Source organism: Typopeltis vanoorti, chromosome 13, assembly GCF_054136105.1.
Source record: "Typopeltis vanoorti isolate ZY-2024b chromosome 13, IOZ_Tvanoo_1.0, whole genome shotgun sequence".
NCBI classification, from domain to species: Eukaryota; Metazoa; Arthropoda; class Arachnida; order Uropygi; family Thelyphonidae; genus Typopeltis; species Typopeltis vanoorti.
Genome location: NC_143561.1, coordinates 46,543,979 through 46,569,829, shown reverse-complemented (window position 1 = coordinate 46,569,829; position 25,851 = coordinate 46,543,979). Strand labels below are relative to the sequence as shown.

Sequence of the window (25,851 nt, the reverse complement as noted above, 5' to 3'; positions counted from 1 at the left end):
TAGCTAAATCAGCTCATCAACTCACTTGGTTGTTGAAAAACACCTTGACGAGCAGAGAAAAGCAAGTTATTGTACCTCTGTACCGAGCCTTCATAAGACCTCATCTCGACTACTGTGCCCAGATTTGGTCACCTCGGTTCCTTCTTGATGTGGAGGAGGTGGAGAGGATCCAGAGGCGAGTGACTAAGATGATAACAGGTCTATGGAATGAACCATATGAGAACAGGTTGAAGAGTTGTGGGTTGCAGAAACTAGTTGATAGGCGGAGGAGGGGAGATATGATCGAGACATTCAAATTGCTAAAGGGATTCTATAGGATTAATTCAGAGGATATTTTTGAGATCAGCACTGATGGTGGGAGAACTAGTGGACACCTATGGAAGCTGGGCAAGAGTGTGGTTAGCAGGGGTGTTAGAGCTGGGTTCTTTACTTTTAGAGTGGTAAATGAGTGGAATAAGCTGCCAGAGTCTGTTGTGGGTGCTATGACGGTGAACGAGTTCAAGACAAGGTATGATAGATACTGTGAGAATGTAATCGCATAGTTGTGTGGACATGATGTTTAGGGCCTCCCTCGATGAGTCTAAGGGCTCCTGGAGTCGCCCGAAATAATAATAATAATAATAATAATAATAATAATAATAATAATGATTCTATGGCTATCGTTGGTAGAGAACACGATTTGTTTTTATGAGGATTTCCCTGGCAATTCGTATTCGGATGTTTCCGTGAAATGAAACTCGTATGTGTTTATGAATAAAATAGATAATGTTATTCCACAAGGAATGGAAGACTAAGAAATATTCCCTGATGATTTAGTCGATTAAAAATAAATCAGTTTCAAAAATTAAATAAATAAAAATAATCATCTGAAGTACACATTTTATAAAATCAAAGAGAGAAAAATTGAGTTTTAGATATAAATCGTTTTCTTTTGTCAAATTCATATAACATACTTATGTTTTTTTTTTTTTTTTTTTTTTTTTTTTTAATGAGCATACCTTTATCGGTAACACTTTTCAGAATTCCAGAGATTTGATGCTGTTGATATACACTCAGCTGCTGTCGTTATTCTGACAAGAGCTTATGTCATAATAGAGTTTGTCTGTAAGGCAATTTTAACCTCTCAGTAACAGGAAAGGTCAGTCATTTGTAAAACGATAAAATTACATTTTTATTAAGTTGAAGTTTTTGATGATTGGGCTTTTGAACATAAAAGTGGCGCTGAGATTTAGCAGAGAGAGAGAGAGAGAGAGAGAGAGATGAAAAAAAAATAATGTAAAATAGTGACAGCGGATAGAACGAGGCCTCAACAGACCAGTTTTATCTGATGACCCACAGGTACTTCTAAAAACGGTCGACTGACGTTTTATTCATTAAAGGAAAAGAAACAAAAAAGGGGGAAAATGCACTAAAAACCAACAACAGCAAACAGATAAAAAGATTATTCAAAATATAACGGATAAAAGATATTAAAACAAGTGAACAAATTGGGAAGACCTGGGCCTGGATTACCCACTCCAAAATCTCTCAGGAACGCCTCGATGTTGACCTTCGTAGCCCGCTTTGTTTGGCCCAAAGCCCCCGCATTGGAATAAAATGAAATTAGACTAAAATGACAGAACTAATAAAATCTGAGTTTAAAAGGTCATCAAATCAATGATATTACAAATATATGCACAATTTAATTCTCCTCCAGGACTGGAAAGGTGGTACAACGCCAGAGCACTCCTTGCTAAGGTGGAGCAAGCTACCAACACTCCTATCTCAGTATCTCCAGTAATGCAAAATACATCTCCTTGCGGATATGTCTAATGTTATGCATTAAGGGAAGGTTAAGGGAAGGGCCACAACCCAGACTAGTTTCGACCTTTATTGAGGTCTCTTCAGTGGGAGCCAGACCCAAGTGGAGATACCAGGCAGAAGCATTAGCAGGTCATCTCTACCTACAGGAGATGCCAATTGGTGTGCCACCCTTTTTTAATAAATTACTCTGGATTTAGAGAAAGATGTTGAAAGTTTATTTTTCACTCGGTTAGTGTATAGTTTAATTTGATATTTAGTTTAATCCTTTATCCAAATGTGAGCAAACAAAGTTTGCACCTGAAAGCATCTTCAGGACTGGGGTAAGGTGGTACAACAACTCGTTGCAAAGGTGGAGCAAGATACCAACACTCCTATCGCTGTATTTCCTATAATGCAAAACACATCTCCTTGCGGATATGTCTAATCTTATGCATTAAGGGAAGGGCCACTACCCAGACTAGTTTCGACTTTTATTGAGGTCTCTTCAGTGGGAGCCAGGTCCACGTGGAGATATCACTTGGGCCTGGCAGCTCCTATTTGCTCCTATCTGGCAGCTCCTCACACCATTTGGCAGCTCCTATAGGAAAAGATGACCTTGCTAATGCTTTTGCCTTGGCATCTCCACTTGGGCCTGGCTCCCACTGAAGAGACCTCAATAAAGGTCGAAACTAGTCTGGGTAATGGCCCTTCCCTTAATGCATAACATTATGGAGATGTGTTTTGCATTATGGGAGATACTGAGATAGGAGTGTTGGTAGCTTGCTCCACCTTTGCAATAGTCCCCTGGTGTTGTACCACCTTACCCCAGTCCTGAAGATACTTTCAGGCGCAAACTTTGTTTGCTCACACTTGGATAAATGATTAAACTAAATATTCAAATTAAACTATACTCTAACCAAGTGAAAAATAAACTTTCAACATCTTTCTCTAAATCCAGAGTAATTTAATAAAAAAGGGTGGCACACCAATTGGCAACTCCGATAGGTAGAGATGACCTGCTAATGCTTCTGCCTGGTATCTTCACTTGGGCCTGGCTCCCACTGAAGAGACCTCAATAAAGGTCGAAACTAGTGTGGGTTGTGGTCCTTCCCTTAATGCATAACATTAGACATATCCGCAAGGAGATGTGTTTTGCAATATGGGAGATACTAAGATAGGAGTGTTGGTAGCTTGCTCCACCTTTGCAAGGAATGCCCTGGTGTTGTACTACCTTACCCCAGTCCTGAAGATACTTTCAGGCGCAAACTTTGTTTGCTCACACTTGGATAAAAGATTAAACTAAATTTATTATACTCTAACCAAATGAAAAATAAACTTTCAATTTAATTCTCCCTTTGTGATCTGACATATGGTTAGTGGTCTACACCAGGGCTGTCCAAAGCACTTCCCGCGGGCCGTATGCGGCCCCCGGTGCGATTTTGTGGGGTTTCGTTGTGGGTTTTGATTTTCACGAACGAAAAAAAAATAAAATAAAAATTTGAATCGAATGCCTATTAGATATTTTAATTTTATTACTAATCGATAATGTCGATGTTGGTAATTTTATTTGGTGCTTTTACATCACTACATACCCACGTGTTTTTCAAATATTAAATGAGTTAAAGAAGCGTTCTTACAGTGTTTTTGTTCAAACGTAAATGCTCCAGGAGCTCCCAAGGAACGTATGCGCGCAATTAGTGTTCTCCGTTTGTTCAGCTATCGAGATTGTGTTGCTTCTCACCAAATTACTACATACGCATTGTCATGAGGCCCTCTGATAAATATTTTTTTAATGCGGCCCTCGGATTACCTAAGGTTGGACAGCCCTGGTCTACACCATCTCCTTACGAACCGTTCGTCGCCCGAGAGGTATCTTCCCTGCTCCAGGGATCGGGAGACAGGCAGAGAAGCAGTTGGTATTTCGATGGCAGATTCTGTCTTCTTCAGTGAGGAGATGTTTTCAATGTGTTTTCCGTATATAATATTTTAGAACATTGATGACAAAAAGTAAGTTTTTCTTGTTTTTCCTGCTGGCGGGGAAAGATTGCAATAGTACCACCTCAGAGAAAGTGGGCAACCGGATCGTAAGCACACTTCAGCCACTTCTACCAAATTCGCTGCACTGGTAGAAGAGATGTCCTAGAGTTTCAGTTGCATATAATACTTCGCAAAAGGGATAAAAAAAGTTGTGGGCGATATTGTAATTTTAGTAGTTTCACCGGAGCAAGTTTCATCCGCCGTAAATAACTCCCCAAGCCAAATCCCAGTGAAAAGGTTTTCTGCAGCTGTTTTTGATATTCGTAAAGAGCACCTGTTCATTCGTGGCCAGATGATGCATTTCAAAACCAAAGACATTGAAAGGTTTCTAATACTGCTTTGGGCTAATCTGAAGGACGAAAACCCCATCTGAAACAAATCATTTTAATGCTCTACATATTGCAGAGTATTACTCTGGCACCATCTTCGCACATCGTCCATCATGGCCAGTGGTTCCAAAACAGGTAGGAAATATCCAATGAAATATTTTATTAGATTGTCTGATGGGTGATTTCACGCCAATGCTTTTCGTGTAGTTCGAACATGTTACTGAAGTAGGAATATTATACGATCGGCAAGATAAATCGTCCGTACGTGAGGAGGGATGCTAAAAAATTAAATACACTTTTAAAGGAGTGCATTAAGATTGAGCACAACTGTAATTCATTGTCAGATATTATAATTAAATAATTACAAGATGAATTTCATTACAAGGTGTTAGAACGTCGCTCTGCTTATTGAAGGTTTAATGTGACATAAAGAAGATATATTTTAATTTCTGAAAATAAATAAAAGATTAATAAAATATGTAAGATGTATAATAATGAAATAAAATTCTTTAGCCTACCCACAGTACAAATATACTGTAGCTTTACTGATAACCTTTTTTCTGTTGGAACCACATGAAAATATTAAATATAAATATACTTTGGAGAAAAATGTACTGGATTCAGACACGATATAAATTTCTAGTCGAAATAAATAATATTTTGCCAAAGTCATCAAGATGGTTAATTTGAGAAATGAAATTAAAAAATAGTCAGAGAAATGTATAAATTTATTTTATTCCTTTATGAAATTTATTGAAGTACAGGATTAACTGGTTTTTTGGTTGGAGAGAGAGAGAGAGAGAGAGAGAGAGGTAATATATGAAACAAATGAAAACAAAACAGCAGAAGCATATGAAAAGAATGAATAAAAAGGGCAAAATTCTTTACAAAATTGGAATGACAAGGAATATTTATAAAACTTAATATAAATAAAATATAAAAGTATAAATATACGAGAATGTCAAATATTTCGAATAAAGAATTGCGAAATTATATTTGTTATATGAAATTTGAAAGCTACTTTAATAATGAAACATATTAAAATTGTTTCATAACACTGTAAGCCTATTCTGTTATTAAACAAACATTCTATAATATACAAAGTACATCTCGTGACTTTAAGTACAAATATATTCATTTGATTGATATGTTTATCAATAAATTTACAAATATCAATTATTAAAATAGCATATAAGTTAATTTTTATAATTTCAAAACTAGTAATCATAATTTAAATATTAATAAATGCTTCTTGAAGGGGATTATTTGGGAGCATTCTTGACTTCGACATGGATTAAATCGTAGTGCCAGTAATAATGGCAATTCTCATAGATAATTAGAAATGTTCTTGAAGAAGTGACTTCATTGAAAAAGAAAATGAATTTGCATTTCGTAACATAGATAAAGCCTAATAATTGATAATTGAAACGAATTTATAGGGATTTTAAATGATAATGTTGGTAATGTTCAAGTGTCATTCTTTCGTACCTGTTCTGTAGCCAAACGCAGCTTTCTGCAACGATTTACTGTCGCGCCACCTATCGGTGAGAAAAACAAAAACAGAGTTATTGATCGCCATGGAAACCGAAATGCTAACTACGACTCGTACAATTATTACAAAGTATAACAATTATAAATCTTCTGTTATCTATAATTACTTATCGTAAATTTCTTGTACTGTTGTACAAGATTATTACGTGAATGAATATTAAATATATAATATAATGAAATATAAAGAAGTAATATATTCAACTAGATAATTAAAATATATAATAATCTAAGGAGACAGTATATCCAGGCTTTAAATCAAAATCGATAAATTGCTGATTGCGGTTCTCTCCTTAGGTTATCCACAGTGCAAGTCTTTCAACTATTTTTTTTGTATTATTCACTCTTTACTATACAGTTTATTATAAATATTCGCATGCACTGTGTGTTCACTGATATATTCTTTCTAATCGATCTTGTTAACCGTCACTGTTATAGATTTAATTAATTGCTTATTTTCCCGTCCTGTCTACACAGACGTCAACGTTGATACACTTCTTTCGGCTCAAATTACTAATTCAAATAAGTTCGTTATCATTAACAGAGTTAAAGAAAAGATTCAGAAATAAAATATATAATGTTGAACGTACCTATGACATTAGCTGTAAAGATGTATTTACTCTCGATATTTTAGGTCCAGGTATGTGGTCTGGCATTCTAAGGCATTATTCTCTAACTGTTGCTTTAATGTCTGGGTCTACACTAACAATGAAATAGCACGACTGTTGCAACTGCAAACAACAATCCTGTTGTTTAGATTTAGTTCTCTGTGGTTGGTTGGTTAATTGTTAAAATAGTCTTGCGAAAATAACCGTTAGAAAGCAAAGAATAATATTTATGCACCGAACGATTATTATTATTACTATTATTATTATTAATATTTTTCTATTTTTTATTATCATTTCTCAAATAAATTACATACATTATATGTAGACAATTATGCATAACAAATACTTTTTTGTACTTAAAAAGTTTTTTTTTTAAATAATAATAACAATAACTGTTATAAACATATATTATTATTATTATAATATTCATAATGATGATTATTACAAATGTTTCTTTGCAATTTTACACTCTATATATACAATATCAATGGATATAATCACTCTATATTGCATACTTTTGTTACATGTATTACTTACGTACATTACATTCGGTTGATTACATATGATACATTACTTACATTTGTTTAGATATGACACTTACATTATATACATTTGTTTACATATAATACGTACATTACATACTTTGGTTTAGATGGGATACGTACATTACATGCACTTGGTTACATATGATACATCTTGGATGAGAATTAATTTCTCTGCTTTCATCCTCGAAGCTTATATGTAAGCTTATCTGAGGATGAACCAGTTGGTTATTATTTATTGGATTTTTTTTTGCTGTGTTGGGAAGCTACGAAATCTATGATTGAGAAATTCGAGTCTGCGCACTCACAAACACACGCACGCACGCGCGCGCGCGCGCACACACACACACACACACACACACACACAAACTTGGAATGTCTTGATGCGTAGCAGAACTGGAAGCATGAACGAATATATTGTGTTTCATTTAGTTTCTATGGTATTTTGGGTGAGTGTTTCTTTTTCATAATATGTCGTTAGAGCACTTTTCAGGCTATTGTAGTTTGTAAGGTTTCTGTATTCAAAAGGTAATTTGTTTATCGTGTCTGGGATTTAGAAGTTTTGCGTGGCCTTTCAGTAGTGATTATTGTTTATATGTGATATAATTAGTAGTCTGAGGTCTTGTTATACGGTATGTATTTCTGAGTGTCCTGTAGATCGAAATAGTGTTTTAGCAAAGCTGCATTGTGAAAAATATTTTGCTGTCAGTATTTTGTGTTCTGACATTGCAATGTATATAAGGTCGTTATTTTCTCTTTGTTCCCAAAAGATCAGTTTTATCATTTTGTTCTGTAGCGACATTAATCTATTTAATTTGTAGGGTGCACAGAAAGCATAAGTTGTTATAGCGTATCATAGTATATTTTGGCATAGTGCTTTGTGTTTTTAGGTGTATGGGAACTATGTCTTTTAACCTGTAGAGTTTACCACTTATTGTTCGGAGTTTGTTGTGTAGATGGTTTATGTGGCTATTCCAGTTCATATCTGCATCGAAGGAAATTCCAAGGTATCGTATCGTTTCAACCTGAGTGATTGTAGTGTTTTTTTGCTGTTCTGTGTGTTTTTTATGTTGGAAAGTGGATGTTGGATGGTTATATATTTGTTATCAACTGGTCGAGTCAGTGGATTTCTGAATATCATTAATTGTCTTTTCTGAGTTTAGGTGTGTGGAGTTTTTCGTGAGCCAATCTATGATCAGATTTATGTCATGTTGCATATTTTTTGGGCAATGCTTGCGTTACTATGTATGGATATTATTGCTGAATCGTCTGCGCATTGGAATATCTTGCCTTTGAGTGGTAGCTAATTAATATCGTGCGTGTAAATGTTGAATAGAGTTGGGAAGAGTACATCTCTCTGTGGTACTCCACAGGTTACTGGTAGCTCTCTGCTTCGGTTTGATCCGGTACGTGTGATATGTTTTCTATTTTGAAAGTAGTTTGTAAACCACCTGTGAAGAGCCCGCCTATTCCAACATGCCTCAGCTTTTCTAACAAGGTTTGATGTGTAAGTGTATCGAATGCTTTAGTTAGATCAATAAAGACTACCATGGCAATTTGTTTTTGTCTAAGGCGGTATTAATTACGTCTGTAAAGTCTTCCAAGAGAGATGTTGTTCCCTTATTTTTCTGAAAACAATATTGTGTTTTGGGGATAATATGAAAGATCTCGGTGTATGTTGTGAGTTTCTTCAGTATGATCTGCTCCATAATTTGATTGATAATTGGTAATGTTGCTAAGGGTCTGTAATTGCTGATTAAATTTCTTTTCCATGTTTCTATATGGGTGTGATTATGGCGGTCTTTAGCATACTTCGTATCTGTCCTGTTTTAAATATTTTATTTATTAATTTAGTAGGATAGGACTTAAACTAGTTGCATGTTGCTTTATATCTTTAGGTCTGATACCGTCAATTCCTGGACCTTAGATTGGTTTGATTTGATGTATCGCAGAGAGAAGTTCTGCTTCTGTTATGGTTTGGAACCATAATGTCTGTTTTGATTGTGGTGCAAGTGGAGGATCCCGTTTTGTGATTGGGGAATATTTCTGTGCAGTTATTGGATGGAGTCTGCAAAGTATTGGTTAAAGTCATTTGCTAGTTGTTGGATAGGTTTTGCGTCATTCATTAACCTGTGTTTTATGGTTTTTTGGGAACACAATCTTGCATTTCATTGATCAGATGCCAGGTTTGTTTCATGTTGTTTTGTGCGGAGGTTAGTTTGTCTCTGTAGTAGCTTCTTTTCTGCATTTCTGATTTATGTTGCAAGGCGATTCCTTTTTATCTTATATACAATTTTTAAAGCTCTGTTATTTGGATATCGCTTTAATTCTTTCCATAAAGCGTCCTTTCTGTGTATTTCTAGGATTAAGGCTTGGTTTATCCAAGGATTTTGTATTGTTTTTGAACGAATTCTGACTTTCTTTGTAGCTTTCTTATATATTTCCTCCAGTGTGAGTTTAATGTTGTTGTATAAGATATCTGCTGAATCGGTTCCAAGTCTGTTTTTCTTATTTCGTGGTTGACTATTTCTTCATCTATTATTGTTTTCTCTCGCATTTCTTCTGTGGGAAATTGCATGGATATTGTCTTGGTGTGCAGGTTAAGAGCGGTGAAGTAATGGTCTGCTACTATGCACTTTATGACTGATGCAGTGTAACTATTTGGTGGTGCTAGGACGTTTATATGGTCTAGACAGGAGGCAGTGATAATATTTCCGAATATTTCTTCTCTAGTACATGATGTTATTTTTGGTATTAGATTATACATGGATAGTGTGTCTAGGTATTGTACAGTGTTGCTCTGGTTTTCGTTTGCAATATTTATGTTTATGCGCCAATTATCATTAGGTATTCGGTTGAGCATACTTCTTGGTGTGAAAGCCAGCAATTGAGTTCGTGCAAGAATTTTATCATGTTTAGGTTTGGTGGCCTGTAAATAGCATTTAGTATTATGGGATGCTGTGTGTTGGTGGTATTAGTGATTTGGAGGCAAAGGGTTTCAGCATGCTCAAACTGATAGGCCGTTTCTTTTGCTATTAATTTTTGTTTGATAAATATTAATATTCCACCACCTCTTTTTGTTTGGCGGCATGATCTATGTTGTTGGAAGCCTGGAATTTGGAAAGCAGTAGCTTCGTCATTAGTTACGGATATTTCTGTTAGGACCATTATATCAATAATATCAGTGTAATTCCTCTGATAAGCCTGTAACATTAACCAATATTTTCGGATGCTTCTGAGGTTAATATGCAAGATATAGAGACTTCTCGCTTGTACTGTGTGTTGTTTCCATGCATCAAGCGATTCAAAAGTACAATTAATGATATATTCTGGAGTAATTACATCTATCTGATGGTTCACATTCATATTTCTTGTGTTCAGATCTTCTTATTGAACTAAGTTGGAGTCTTTTGTTTCACTCTGGCAACCTGTCTATATCTTCCGAGCTTTTTATTTGTATAGACTTTGAGGTCTGTGATTTTTTCTCATATGATTTCTCATGTGACAATAATAATAATAATAATAATTTTTTTTTATTTATTTTTATTTTTTTTATTGATCTGCTAAAATATTTACACATATAATAAACATCTTGAGTGACATTGCAACTTATAGTTTTACAGAATTTAGTACAAAGTGCTACATTTTCTACATTGGATTTCAATTAATATTTTTAAAAATACTTTTTGCCTCTGTATTATGTATTTACAACATATGTTCTTCAAAATATTTACAATAAAGGTTATACAGAATTTTGAATATAGACTATACATAATAATAATAATAATAATAATAATAATAATAATAATAATAATATTTTATTTTATTTTTTTTATTATTATTGTTTTTTTTATGTCTCAGATAAATTGCATACATAGATACTGTAATAATTATATATATATATATATATATATATATATATAATATTTATAACACATTACAATTGTGAATAACAGATACTTGCAAGTTAATAATTTTCTTCCTTGAAGCTTAGCAGAGCTTATCTGAGGAAGATAATAGATGATAGATGGTGGTGGTTTCATGGTTGTGTTCTTATACTGGTCACAAGTCAGGTGTAGATTTTACTGTTTGTTGGTATGTGCTTGGAAGACTTCGACTGCTATTACAGTTTAACTTTTTTTTTGTGTTCTTGTAGTGATGGGAGAGATTTTTGAGAGGAGCTTTGTCATAGGTTTGTGTGTGTGTGTGCGTGTGTGTTGGGGGGGGGAGAGAAACAGGAATTGCTCTAATTTTCGTTCTCGCTATAATATTTATATAGCGCCTGTTTCCGCTCTCTGTATGTTCCTAGGTTTCTGTTGCCTAACTGCAGTTTGTTTATCATGTCAGGTACGTAGAAGTTTCGGGTGGCTTTGCCGTGTTAATTGTTGTACTTATATGTTATGTAGTTCGTTGACTGTGGTCTTGTTATTTGATATGTTGTTCTGGTTACTCTATATGTTGGGCTGTAGTAATGTTTTAACATGACTGTGTAGTGGCATAAGTATTTCACCTTAAATATTTCGTGTTGAATCCGTGCTTGCTGCATAAGTGTGGGTTGTTCCCAGAAGATCAGTATTACCATTTTATCTTGCAACCTTTGTAGCCTGTTAAGTCTGTAGTCTGCGCAGAATGCGTATGATGTGATTGCATATCTTAAAATGTTTTCACATGATGCTTTATAGATTAGTATTTTTATGTGGGTTGGGGCAATGTCTTTTAATCTGTATAGTTTGCTTGCTATTATCCTAAGCTTGGTGCGTAGGTAATTTGTATGGCTGTTCCAACTTTGATCAGCATCGAAGTGTAGTCCGAGATAGCGTGTTGTTTTCACCTGTGTGATGGTTGTGATTTTAGGTTCTGCGCTTTGTGTATAGGAGGATGAATGTTGGATAGTGAGATATTTAGTTTCTATGGGCAGGGTTTGGGGGTTTTTGAATACCATTAACTTTGTTTTTCCTGGGTTTATATATATGCCGTTTTCGGTTAACCAGTTAGTGATTTGATTGCTGTCGTGTTGCATATTTGTGTAAGCGATATTTGCATTGTTGTGAATGGATAGTATGGCCATGTCGTCTGCGTACTGGAAGATTTTACTTTTTAAGGGGAGTTGGCTTATGTCGTGTGTGTATATGTTAAATAGAATGGGTGATAGGACAGATCCTTGCGGTACTCCACAGGTTTCATGTACCTCTTTGTTGTATGCTGATCCTATACGTGTGATGTGCTTTCTGTTTTTCGCGTATGCTTTAAACCACTGGAGTAGACGACCTTCAATTCCCACATACGTTAGTTTCGTTAACAAGGTTTTGTTTGTTAGTGTGTCAAATGCTTTTGTTAGGTCAATGAATATCACTAATGTTATTCTGTTTTTATCCAATGCAGCGTTTATTAGATCTGTGAAATCTTCTAGGAGTGTTGCCGTTCCTTTATTTTGTTGAAAGCCATACTGTGTTTTGGGTATGATTTGAAATTTTTCAATGTATGTGGAGAGTTTCAGATACACGATGCGCGCCATGATTTGGTTGATTACAGACAGCGTGGCGATGGGTCTGTAATTACTTATAATGTTTCTTTTTCCCTGTTTGTGTATGGGTGTGATTAATGCAGTCTTCACTGTTTCAGGTATGTGTCCCGTTTCGAAAATTTTATTTAACAGTTTTTGTATAACTGGAAGTAGGTTGGTTGAGTGTTTTTTGATGTCTTTTGGTCTGATTCCGTCTATCCCCGGTCCTTTGTTAGGGTTAATTTGTTGAATTGCCAGTGATAGTTCTTCTTTTGTGACTATAATAATAATAATAATAATAATATTAGGAAGCTTACAAATAAACATGATTTTTTGATTTGAAAAAAAAAAATCCACAGCGAGGAGTCATACGATCTTCTCGCCCATTTGATTAAAATATTTAAAAGAGCCTTAGATTCTAAAATTAACACCGCACAGACTGCTAAGTTCCCTATAGGTTACTGGGATGAGAAGAAGACTCCTGTTTCTCCAGTTAAAATATTAGGAATTTGGTTTAATAATGAAAACACGATATGCAACCAAAAGGAAATCCTAGAAAAACTTAGCAGGATAAAACAAAAATGGAATTCCTGTATCATAGACTACAATGGAAGGGCACAGGTCATCAAACAAATAATGTGGCCAACAATATCCTAGTACGTTAAAGATACCAAGCAAATTTATAAGCTAAGTTTTAATCCTTTTTATATATCCTACTACTTTATCTCTTTCATCACAACCCAACATTTTCTAAATCAGTACGAGAGAATCATGTTAAATTTCTTATGGCCGGGTAAAAAGAATAAAATTAAAATAATAAAGATGTCGAGACCTTTTGAAGAAGGAGGACTAAACATCCCGCTGATACTAGAAATCATCGCAGCAATTCGAATATCAGATCTTATCAAAGTCATGAACAATCCCCTACACATCGCTCACGACCTCACCAAATACTGGCTAGGCACCAGGTACTGCAAGATGTTCAACATGAAGTATGTAGGACTGCAGGCAATCTTCCCATCCAAAGACTACAATAGCATCATGGATACCCTCAAAATATTCACACTCACCTAGAAAACCTAACATCGCGGCAAACAAAAAAACAGCAATAGCTATAATAGCCTAAAAGACCTCCGAGACATTGACAAAACCAACAGAAGAAGAGAAATGCACGTGGAGAAACAACACTTCCTATACACTACCGGAAGAAAACTAAATTTTAAAATCACTCGAAGATCCTCCCAGTGGATCAGATGGTCTCCAAGTGGAACAAGTGGACAACAGACCAGGGCGTCTTCTGCCCGGAGAGAGAGAAACCATAGAACCTCTTTTCTACGATTGTTTCACATCTGTGTGGAGTTTGGTCGGAGAAAGATTTAACACCACAGTATCCCAAAATCTAGCGCTCAGAATAATCGACGTACCACCGAAGATAACTAAAAATCAGTGTAAGCTACTACTAAATATAATCATAGAATTCCGCTACCACATCTGGAAGATACGCAATACAGCATACTTCCAGAAATGCAAAAAAGGCTTACTAGACATCATCAGGAGTTGCAAAACTACTTAGAGATGCAATTAGAGGATCTACCCCAACGGAATTCCAAAAACAGTGGTGCTCGCCGAGTAACCTGGCGTATCAATGGAACGGGAAGATAAGGATCAAAATTTAACCACTCCTGATCCCAAAACCTAACTTTAAATATAAATTTAATTTATTAAAATAAAATAAAATAAAATACAAAAATAACTCCTGAAGACACCCTTCCTGTCTCCTGTTTTAAAGTCCATGTTTTCTCTGTTGTTTCGAAGTTCCAGAGTACCTGACCTTCCAAATAGCAGAGTTGGGTGAAAATCAGGTAATACCACAGCCAAATCATTGAAATAAATTACACAGGCTGGCAAAGCTAACTGAATATAACTATTTCTCTCTACTTTAGGTCACAGTTAGCCAACCAGGTAGAACTGCAACCACGGTGAGGTGGCTTTCCCACCACTCCCTTAAATGCAGGGATAGGTGATAATGACTAGGTGCCGCAGTAATGTGATCGGTACTAGTCTGATCTGCTTTATAATATCAGAATTGAAATGTGTATTACTAATGATGAAAGTAAATTCCCACGACATACAGAACTTGACCAATGAAAGTTTTTTTCAATAAATCTTTGTAGTAGAGGGAATTTAAATTATTTTCACTAGAAATTATTATTTTGATTAGAAAAAGTAGATAATACATGCAGTTGACAAAAAAGCAGACTACAGTTAGCAATTAACGCCCTATGGTAGCATTAATATGATTTCTATGAAGCAGGGGTCTTATCTTTTTTTTCCTTTTAAAAAAAAGGAAACGAAGATAGTAAATATGTGAAATACAAATTTCCTTTGAAATTACAGATTAGAAGGTTGACCTTTTAAATAAATGAATTTTTTTAAATTTTAAATAAATAAATAAATATAATTTGTATCGGATTTATTTTGAAAATGTTTTGTCATATTGATTAGGCTTTCATTTATTTTATAGTTACGAACTTAGTCTGATATTTTTCAATCAAATAAAATTTCCCAATACTAATTTTTCGTATAAAATAGTAATTAAATACATATGCAGGTAGAATATTTTAATACTATTATTTTAAATATTATTTCACTGAAATTTTCAAAATGGTAGTAGCAATTCTGAAAGTGCCAATGAAATTGCAAATTAAAATAAATTTGAAAAAAAAATCTATCTATATATATATATATATATATGTGTGTGTGTGTAAATTATATTTTTTACCTTGGGTAATGTATATTAGTGTTACTAAGTCATTTTATAAACTTAGTTATTTTACTTCTAATCCCAAGTAAGCAAACAGTTAAGTTTGCGCTTGAATGTAGTTCAAGTCTAAAGGTGGTGCAACTCATAGTAAAGGTGGGTAAAGTTCTGATCACTATTCTTAGTATTTTCCATAATGTAAAGCATATCTCACTAAACGATGTATACTGCAATACATTATGGGTGGGGTCACGACCGGTTTCAACCTTTTTTGAGGGCTCCTCCGTGAGTAGCTAGACCCTAAATACCAATATACCAATACCAAGATTTTAGTGATACAGAGCCTTATCAACTTTACCTATACAAGTTGCAACAAGGTGTTTTTATTTTTGATAAAAATCTCAGGAGGAGGCATAGATGTAAATTAGTATTTTTACCTTGGGTAATGTATATTAGGTTAAAGTTGATAAGGCTCTGTATTACTAAAATCTTGGTATTTAGGGTCTAGCTACTCACTGAGGAGACCTCAAAAAAGGTTGAAACCGGTCTGGGTAGTGACCCCACCCATAATGCATTGCAGTATACATCTTTTAGTGAGATATGCTTTACATTATGGAAAATACTAAGAATAGCGATCAGAACTTTACCCACCTTTACTCTGAGTTGCATCACCTTTAGACTTGAACTACATTCAGGCGCAAACTTAACTGTTTGCTTACTTGGAGTAAAATAACTAAGCTTATGAAATGGCTTAGTAACCCTAACACACACCCACACACACACCCCCACACACCCACACACCCACACACACACACACACACACATATATATATATATAGATTGGTTTTATAGAAAAAAATTGGTTTGTGATATATATATATATATATATATGGTATATATATATATATATTACACATTTAAAATTTGAGTGGATGGATTCAATCCAAATTTACGGCATATATGATCCGTTTCCTCATTTGTGTTGAAGTACCAGAGATTGTTTAGTTTTATTCCATTGGCAATTGACGATAATTTCCCTATGGAGATATTATACTGATCATACCATTTTTTATTGATAATCATTTTAAATTTAATTAATAAATAATTTTTTTAAAAAACATAGTGGTAACTTTTAAAAAAATATATTTTTGTTTAAGATTATTTGAAATATTTGAAATTGCTTTGTTAATTTTATATTTTATTAATGCACCGTTAAATTATTTATATCGTATCCTATTATAATCTCCTTTGAAGGTGGTTGGGTTAAAATGGAGGATATTGACCGAATTAACATCCAATACCCTTGGAGGGCAATGGATGGCAATGCTGTAGCTAATGAAGTTCTAACTGAGGCTCGGCTATTGCTGTTACCCTTCTGCCATGATCAGAGCTTTAATTTAATTTAATAGCTCAATAACACCTTATCCATACACTGTCCTCTACAGATAACGGGGAAGATGAAAAGCATTCTTGCTTCGCCCCTTTAAGCCTGGGTTAAAATTGAAATATAAAGATGTAATTTATGTTTCATCCCTTCTTTTTTTGCTAGTCTCGGCCTTTTGGGTAAGATCAAAGTGTAGTATCGGTTCTTACAGAGTTTTCAGACTAAATGAGTGCGTAGTATCTGTTGAGAAGTTGAGATATCGAATACGGATCTCACCGGGTTTTCGTGATATTTAACGGACCAGAGACAGATAGAGCAATCCCCTGACCGGGAAAGGAAATATCAAACACTTGGTAGTGGTGGGAATAGTATAGGAACCCCCTACGACCTTGTATTTTATCGAAAGCTCTAATTAATAGCGTCGGTGCCGACCAGATGGATATAGATATTTGGTTTTACTCCCTATGGGGGTGGCAGATTCCAAGTAGTTGTAAGGAGCGCGGAGACTAGAGACAAATTACTTGAAGGCTTTCAATGTAGTGGAAAGAAAATAGTTCCATTCATGGTGTGGGAGCATTATTAAAATGCTTAAAATCCCCAGATTCCCCTTGGAAAATATATATATAGAAAATGAAAAAGTCATCCACGAAGTTTTCGGGAAATGGGGTGTTGTATGCAACATACAAGTCTTAACACGTTCATTGCCAATCGCGCGATGCGAGTTCTCCCCAAACGGCCGATCACGCGTTATCGCGTTGACGTCGCTAACTAAATAAAAAAATTTTGGCCTTTGGCCACCACACGAAATTCCAATTTTCAGCTGGCAATGAACGATATCACGCGATGCGAGTTCTCACCAAACGGCCGATCACGCATTATCGCGTTGACGTCGCTAACTAAATAAAAAAATAAAAAAAATTTGACCACCACACGAAATTCCAATTTTCAGCTTGGCAATAAAAGTGTTAAACGATGCAGACAACCCACAATGGAAGTCGGGAGAAGAAAACATCTCGCTCGAGATGAAAACAGCCGTTCTAAACTTCGTCGTCATTGAATCCGCTAGCGTAATGGTAAATTACCCTGGCGTAAAGAAGCAATGCTTCAGATCTTTGGATCTGTAGCATTGGATCACTTAGGGGGCAGATGACCCAAAATTAAATGCAAAAATTGCCTCACAACAGGCCATGCACTTGGAATATGTCAAAGAGCTAGCTTTAAATGTGCGCCCAAAGACCACAAAGCTGACACCTGCACATCGAGAACCCTTGCAGAAAAGATGGGAGGTGCCATCACGCCATTCACAGTATCATCAATAGAAGAGACAATTGATATAGATCTGGAAGGTTTACCAACCCTGAAGGCTGCACACGACACAACAGCAACAAAAAGCCATAAGATAGAAAAAAAGCTGCTAAAACTGCAGTAACAATCAACAAAGAAATTGAAGAAACAGCCAAAAATCAAGTCGCCGTAAAAAATGAAAAAAAGGGAAATGCTACTGCCATAAATACAGAAGATCAAGAAGATGAAACAGAACAAATGGAGACAAACAACACATCGAGCCTAGTGAGAAAAAAACCAGAAGAAATGCAGACCAACAAACGACCAATAAGTCCAGAGGTAATGGAGACGAAAAAACCAAAACCAGCGGACATCACAACAGAAGAATCAGAGACAGCCCACCAAGAACCCGCCCCCTCACGCTAAAGCAAGGGACACTCTAAGGTATCTCCTAAAGGACATCCCCGAGGTAGCAGAAAAATTTAAAGAAGCAATGGGGAAAATAGGAGAATCTGAACTTTTCCTCACAGGGAAATATGGTCCAGAGGTCGTCAGTGCTAAATGGGGTGATCTCTTCATTGAAGACATCAGTGAAGTCACTCCTGAGCAGATGCGGGAAGCTCTGGACATAGAAGATGAGGTGGAAGCGGCATTTTACAGAACTCTCTGTATGCTAGACCTGGCCAAGGGAAGTAAGGTGGCTGAACAAATCTGGAAAGCCAATAACAAACGAAAGACACATACACTAACCACCTCGTGGGTTCTTGCGCATAGCTTCACTGGTCTTTAGTTCCCACAGGAGGGGGTGGACCTGAGAACCCGAGCGGCGAAGGCTTACAGAAAGGCGGTGCAGCTCTTTGTGAGCTGCATCACTCGGGCCAGGTTCTTCCCCCCACATCAAGGTTCATCTTTCGATTCTCCTTCCAGACCTTTCTGTAGGTTTACTATCTCTCTACCTCATTCATGTTTAGTTTTCTAGTTTTTGTTACATGTTTCCTTTTCAGGATTTTTCCATTTTTTAAAGTGAAAAATCAATGACGGTTTTAGAAGCACCCCTGGGGGGTTAACAGCTAAAACAGGTCAGCTGAGGCCTCTTTTACCTACTCTACCACTATGCACTCTATCTTTATTTCCTCTCCTATTATCTGCTGAATCTCAGCACCTATCTTACTCCACAGGCCGATGATGAGATTTGTTGAACTCACAAATTATTATTACATAATGACTTGACGATCCAGAGGGTAAAAGATGGCAATGCTGTAACCAATGAAGTTCTAACAGGCTCGGCTGTTGCTGTTACCCCCTGGGACACTGAGTTTCGAGAGTTTGAGTTTCGCTCTCTTAAGGTTTTTGCCTTGAGGGAGAAAATTTGAGTCTCCGTGGAGGGTGTTCTCCGGCACGGCCAGATGAAGGGCTTTGTCGGTGGATGTGTTTTCCTGGAATATGAGCGGTTCTGCTCGGTGGTGGGGGAGCCTGTCACTGAGTGGAGTCAACGCTGAGTTCGACGGTCTTTCGGCCACTATGGAGTGGTCTAGTGATCGTCTGAATTTTTAGAGTTGCCTTTACTTAAACATCGGCAAGCTTTTTTTCATGGGTACCGCTATTAAAGTGACATTTACTAGGACCACTTAAATCCTATCCTATGAGAATCTCTTTTGAACTCAGAAATTCAAAATAAAATGACATATTTCCATTCATATTTGCCATATGTGCGCGTTTCCTCAATCAGAACATGCCATTAATTGTGTGCCTATGGCACAGCTTCTACTGATGGTGCTTGTTGGGGTCATTCCGTGGATGTTCTAGCCAGGCAGATGAGAAGTTCTTACAGGCAACTCGAAGTGGCTGATGATTTATTCTTATCAGTTTGGTTATCTAAATTATTAAGATTTGTATATATTCACTACATTCTTATAACAGCTTATTTGGGGGTGGGGGGGGGGGGGGGTGGGGGGGGGGGGGGGTGGGGGGGGGGGGGGGTGGGGGGGGGGGGGGGTGGGGGGGGGGGGGGGTGGGGGGGGGGGGGGGTGGGGGGGGGGGGGGGTGGGGGGGGGGGGGGGTGGGGGGGGGGGGGGGTGGGGGGGGGGGGGGGTGGGGGGGGGGGGGGGTGGGGGGGGGGGGGGGTGGGGGGGGGGGGGGGTGGGGGGGGGGGGGGGTGGGGGGGGGGGGGGGTGGGGGGGGGGGGGGGTGGGGGGGGGGGGGGGTGGGGGGGGGGGGGGGTGGGGGGGGGGGGGGGTGGGGGGGGGGGGGGGTGGGGGGGGGGGGGGGTGGGGGGGGGGGGGGGTGGGGGGGGGGGGGGGTGGGGGGGGGGGGGGGTGGGGGGGGGGGGGGGTGGGGGGGGGGGGGGGTGGGGGGGGGGGGGGGTGGGGGGGGGGGGGGGTGGGGGGGGGGGGGGGTGGGGGGGGGGGGGGGTGGGGGGGGGGGGGGTGTAGGTATATTTATTTACAAAAAACTATAATTTCATAATAGATATTATAGCAATATTATATATTATACACAATAATTCGTACATTACTTCTCTGACTCTCTCCATAAGAATAAATTATATTTGCCGTCAAAATATTTAAACTTGTGTGAGATCTCAAACTCATCGTATTCTTCTTTTAATAAACAAGCCTATCCACGACCAACATAACACTCACAGTGAGTTGAAATTTGACTGAAACCCATACATGCGAAGAATAGAATCCAATGAAACGTAATTTCTTTTCCAGAGATGTGTAGATCTTTACATATCCGAAGAAAATTTCGGTGGTCTTCGGAGGTGAAGCATTTGTTCGGAAATATCATTAACTATTGCATCTTGTTGAAATGTATCTTTTGTTGTTTCAGATTTAATTTCCAATATAAATCACACAACAGAGAAATGTAGAATAAAGAACTAAAGTCTCTCTTCTTATCACACAATATTAAAATTTAATACAATGGATAAATTTAACTTACGTAAAATTCATTGTGTGGGACAATTTCGCTATCATATCCACAAAAATTCCCTGCACCTTTCTCTTTGCAGGAACGTAATACACAAAGTCTGAATCCTTCTAAAAAATAAATAAAATTCAAAACACATAAGGAAACGATTTAATAGTTTACTGTTTATTCATATTTATATAATTTATTTGTACTTCTTCAGCTATTGCAATTTGGATATATTGGTTGATCTATGATTGGCTTTCGCTTGAAATTTCCCGCTCAAATGAAATCTAATGGCGATAATATCATCTATTTATGCTCAATGTATATTTTCTGACGACAATCAACTGAATTTTTATCAGAATAACATTGCTTTCTGTTTCAGATTCCATTCGATCTAACAATGATCATGATCAAGCATGATCTTTCACGTCGCCTAATGATCACGATTATAAATAGGAAGCATGGCTAGAATGTCTGAGAATCAATTTGAAAGAAATTAGAGTATCTGTGGTCACTTACACAGAGGCATTTGAAAAAAAAAATCATTTTTTATTTTTACAAAATATATGTAAAAAATATCAGTTTATTATGAGATTTATGTGACACCGTATACTGGTAATGATAGTTTCATGATGGCTAATCAGCGAGAGATCGATCATGGAAACTTTGTCAATAATTTAAAGAAGCAGAACTGTATTTGCTAGGGGAATAAAAACAGAAATTACAAATAAATTGAAATGATTTTAAATAAACTTCTAACTAATTAAAGATAGACATATTTTTATAATAAAATTTATTTGCATGAAAATAAAATTTGTTGTACTCTAAGGAAACACCAATACAAGAAAAAAATAGCGATGATTAAAAACAAGTAAAACCGTATAAAATGGGTGTGTAGGGGAATCAATCGACCGTGAGATGCGGTGATTGATTTTCAATCCAATACCCTTGGAGGGTAATGGATAGCAATGCTGTAGCCAATGAAGTTCTAACTGAGGTTCGGCTATTGCTGTTACCCTCCTGCCATGATCAGAGCTTTAATTAATTGCTCAATAACACCTTATCCCTACACTGTCCTCTACAGATAACCGGGAATATGAAAAGCATTCTTGCTTCGCCCCTTTAAGCCAGTCCTTATAAGGACTATAAAAGTTTGATAGTTATTTTCAAAATAAATGATACCAACATCATTATAATAATCGCCAATAAAATTAAATGAAAGTTTACTCACATAATACAGTATTCGAAGATAGAACATCTTGGCTTTGAGTAGAAAACTGCAGTTAAAATACAATATAAAAATTAACCGATCACTTCATTCAAGTTATATAATAACCACGCATTTATTGTTGTTTCCGCGTATTCCTTAGCAATAGTTTAAGACTTGGTTAACGACGTAATCCAGTGCTGTTTATTTATCCATCTCCTAATGATATTCCTGTTAGGAAAAAAAAAAAAGGACCTTCTCTTGTTTCTGCATATATGTACATTTAATACAGTTATGAATCAGGTATGCAATGATTATTATACATATAAATATTTCAGTTAATATAAATAAATGACCACTGTAAATATATTATTACACAATTCCGAAAATGATTAATATAAATTATTTTTAATAAAGATAAGTGGAACATTATACATTACAAGAAACTGTATTCAAAATTTTTAATTATATTTTTTATATTATTATATTTTAAATATTGTTTTACCAAAAATAGTTGAACGGCTTTATATATTAACGCACTAATCTATATGAAAAATTTCACATTACAAATGAAATAAACCCTGTATTTTATTTTTCATGCGCTCGCAAAAGTAGTATGTCGCAAGGATAGTTTTAAAATACATTTGCTATGCATATATAATTAAAATTGGAATAAATACCAAATATATTTGATTTTTTCTTCTCATTAACACTGTAAGTATAAGTGTTCTGTCACTATTTTATAGTTTTATTTATTTATAGAGAAATTTGGAACTAATGCTAGTTTAAATATTTGAGGAAATTGAAAGTTTTGTTGCCAAACTCTTTTTTTTACCTTTTAAATTTTCTTTATAAAATAAATAATTTTACTTTTTTTTTAAATTTTTGTCCAGAATATCATTTAAGAAATTTATTTATTTTTATTTTTATTTCTATTTTCATATTTATCCCACACATGAAAGTCAGCCAGCCAGCAAACAGATGCCGAATTAGGGGAGGCTAGGAATAAAGTAATCTGTTGATATTCTTAAACTACTGGAGGTTGTATTCCTTTAGAAATGCTTCGTGAGGGAGACTGTCACACAGAACTGAGTTGGAAGGAATGAAAGATGACTGAGAGTAGCAGGTTCCAGTATGCAGTTTGACTATGAAAGGGTGTTGAGTAGCTGTAACGAGTTCCTGTAGTCAGGCAAAACCAGAAGGTACAATAGATGAAGGTACTCCTGAACAGTGGCCATAGACATATCTGTAGAAGACACACATGAAGAAACTTATCTTTTAACATGTTCATTGCCAATCACGCGATATCGCGCGATGCGAGTTCTCACCAAACGGCCGATCACGCGTTATCGCTAACTAAATAAAAAAATAAAAAAAAATTGACCACCACACGAAATTCCAATTTTCATCTTGGCAATGAACGATACGCGTGATGCGAGCTCTCACTAAACGGCTGATCACGCGTTATCGCGTGGACGTCGCTAACTAAATTAAAACAATTAAAAAAATTTGGCCACCACACGAAATTCCAATTTTCATCTTGGCAATGAACGATACGCGCGATGCGGCTTTTTCACCAAACGGCCGATCACGCGTTATCGCGTGGACGTCGCTAACTAAATAAACAAAATTAAAAAAAATTGGCCACCACACGAAATTCCAATTTTCAGCTTGGCAATGAAAGTGTTAAAAAAGTGGCTGAACAGAGTCTGTAAGAGAAGTGTCATTTTCCAGTTCGACTACCCTTCTATGAACAGCATCAAGAATTTTTAGGGAGGTTTTAGATGCACCACCGCATAGAGGGTGGGTGAAATGACAGAGCCCCTCAGGCACATCAGCATTGACAGGAAGGTCTGAGGAGAGACTTCTTCACTCTATCCATTTACACAAGGACAGAGGCAGTCCAAATGATGGTAATTTTTGGGATGTCCTCGATTTCAGACCCTATCTTGACATCTCCAAGGTTTTGGAGGTGTCAAGAGCAACGCAGAAGTTTCTCGAAACCTTTCCAGGAATGCGAGTGACATAGGAGAGGAGATCTGTGGATCTACACTGGCGAAATCCATGCTGTTATGCACTAATTAGCTAGAACTTCTCAAGGTACTGAAGAAGTTGATTGTTGGTAACGTTCTATATCACTTTAGACAAAACTGATGCGAATGCGATAGGTCGATAACTTGACCGATCCATGCTGAAGGGAAGATGGCAGCTGAGTACGGTTTAGTGAATAGATGAGAGAGATGGTTGTTAGTTCAGCAGCACAACTTTCAAGCACAATAGGAGAAATTCTGTTAGGATACGCTGCCTTTATAGTGTCCATGTTGTTCAAGATTCAACTCATGTCTTTTTGGTGGAGGGTCAAAGGAGGTATGAGTTGCACTGTTCTCTTTTAATGCCGGTTTTACAAGTGTTTTGGGCAACTGTAGGCTATGAATGAAGGTAACGCTTTGGTCTGAAACCACTTGTGAAAGGCTGATTGATTTTCGTGGGCACATTTGCACACGTTTTTGGAAAACCACCACAGTTTAGATATCGGTTGGGGAACTTGAATAAAATGAGGACTGAAAGTTTGCATTCAAATATATGTTATTTCTGTAACAAGATGAACAGAATATATGGATCTAAAGAAGGAAAACAGTTGTCAGACTTGACATTGTTGTAATGCCAGAGCATGAGAGGTTGTGAATGACTTAAGTACGTTTCACCAGAAAAGAAACTTCGATAAAGTTGTGGTCTGAATTGCCAAGAGTAGCAGTCAACGAACAGAGTACCTGGAAGGAGAACTAGTTAAGAAAACATCTAGAGCAGGTGTCGGCGGGCCGCATGCGGCCCAAACGTGCATTTTTGGCAGCCCATAAAAGGTTGACCATACTTACATGGCATGTGGCCCGTATGTTGAATTATTTAAATAATACATTTTATAATATGAATAATAAATTAAAAATAATTTTATATCTATACTTCTTGATATCGCCGGACAACTTGGTGTGAGACAACCTTGTGAGTCATCATGAATAGGGGATAACAACTTCGACTTCATCCGACGACAACGGAGATTTTAGTGCGCATTAAAGAACGCATTTTTGTTAAAAAATATCGAAAAATTTTATCGATGCTTGTCAAAAAAGTAGGGAGACACATATTATGATGCATAATCTATATTACTTTGTTTTTACGTGATAATCCTTTTTCATTGGGTTTCATTTTCATGCTTGTTTCACATCTCGTACTTTAAATATTTCTGCGTTTTTAAGACTGATATAATAAAAATTTATAACTCAAATATTTTTTTCACTTACTATTTTCACTTAGTTAAACATTTGTGGCCCGATTATTAAAAATAAAAGTTGAATGTGGCCCGTGAGTATGGAAAGGTTGCCGACCACTGAGCTAGAGTGTTGAATGAATGAAGAGGATTGTCACGAATTCGGGTAGGGAGATGAATGATATGTTTTGCCTGTAAGTCATGGTTTACATCAAAAAGTTCTTCCGCTCTTCCTGCTTCATCAGTGAAATTCAAAAGAGGGAGCCAATTAGAACTATGGACATTGAAATCACCAAGAAGCCTGACTTCAGTGTTTGGAACTTTTGACTGCATGAAATCGAGCTTTGAAAATAGCAAGTCAAATAGGGCAGAACGATTTTCAGAATTGGGAGAGCGATAGCGGCAGCAGATAAATGAAACAAACTCTGGCAAAGAAATTTTAAGCCACACGAAGTCAAAAGGGTGAGATTTTAGGTTAGGCATCCTCTGGCAAGGAATATCTAAACACACAAAAGCACAATTACTTCCCTTATTGAGGAGGGAGTCGTATAGGATGCAATGTGGACAGCTGAGATGAGCTGTAATTGATTTAGGGGAAATTTGAGGTTCATTCAAAACAGAACACCAGGTTTGGATGGCGGAACATGATGTGCATCAATTAAGTAACTGTTGATGGCGCAAATGT

At 36.6% G+C, this 25,851-nt stretch overlaps 1 protein-coding gene across 1 annotated transcript in view; it reads left to right on the top strand.

Annotated features, from left to right (window-relative positions):
• Positions 1-18,204, top strand: part of LOC150100115 (glutamate receptor 2-like) — a 92,740-nt gene extending 74,536 nt beyond the window's left edge. Inside the window, exons 10-12 of the mRNA XM_090403215.1 lie at positions 5,588-5,692; positions 6,241-6,336; positions 17,921-18,204. Coding sequence (XP_090259341.1) covers positions 5,588-5,692; positions 6,241-6,336; positions 17,921-18,204 — 485 coding nt within the window. The remainder of the gene's footprint in view (positions 1-5,587; positions 5,693-6,240; positions 6,337-17,920) is intronic.
• The last annotated feature ends 7,647 nt before the right edge of the window (positions 18,205-25,851 follow it).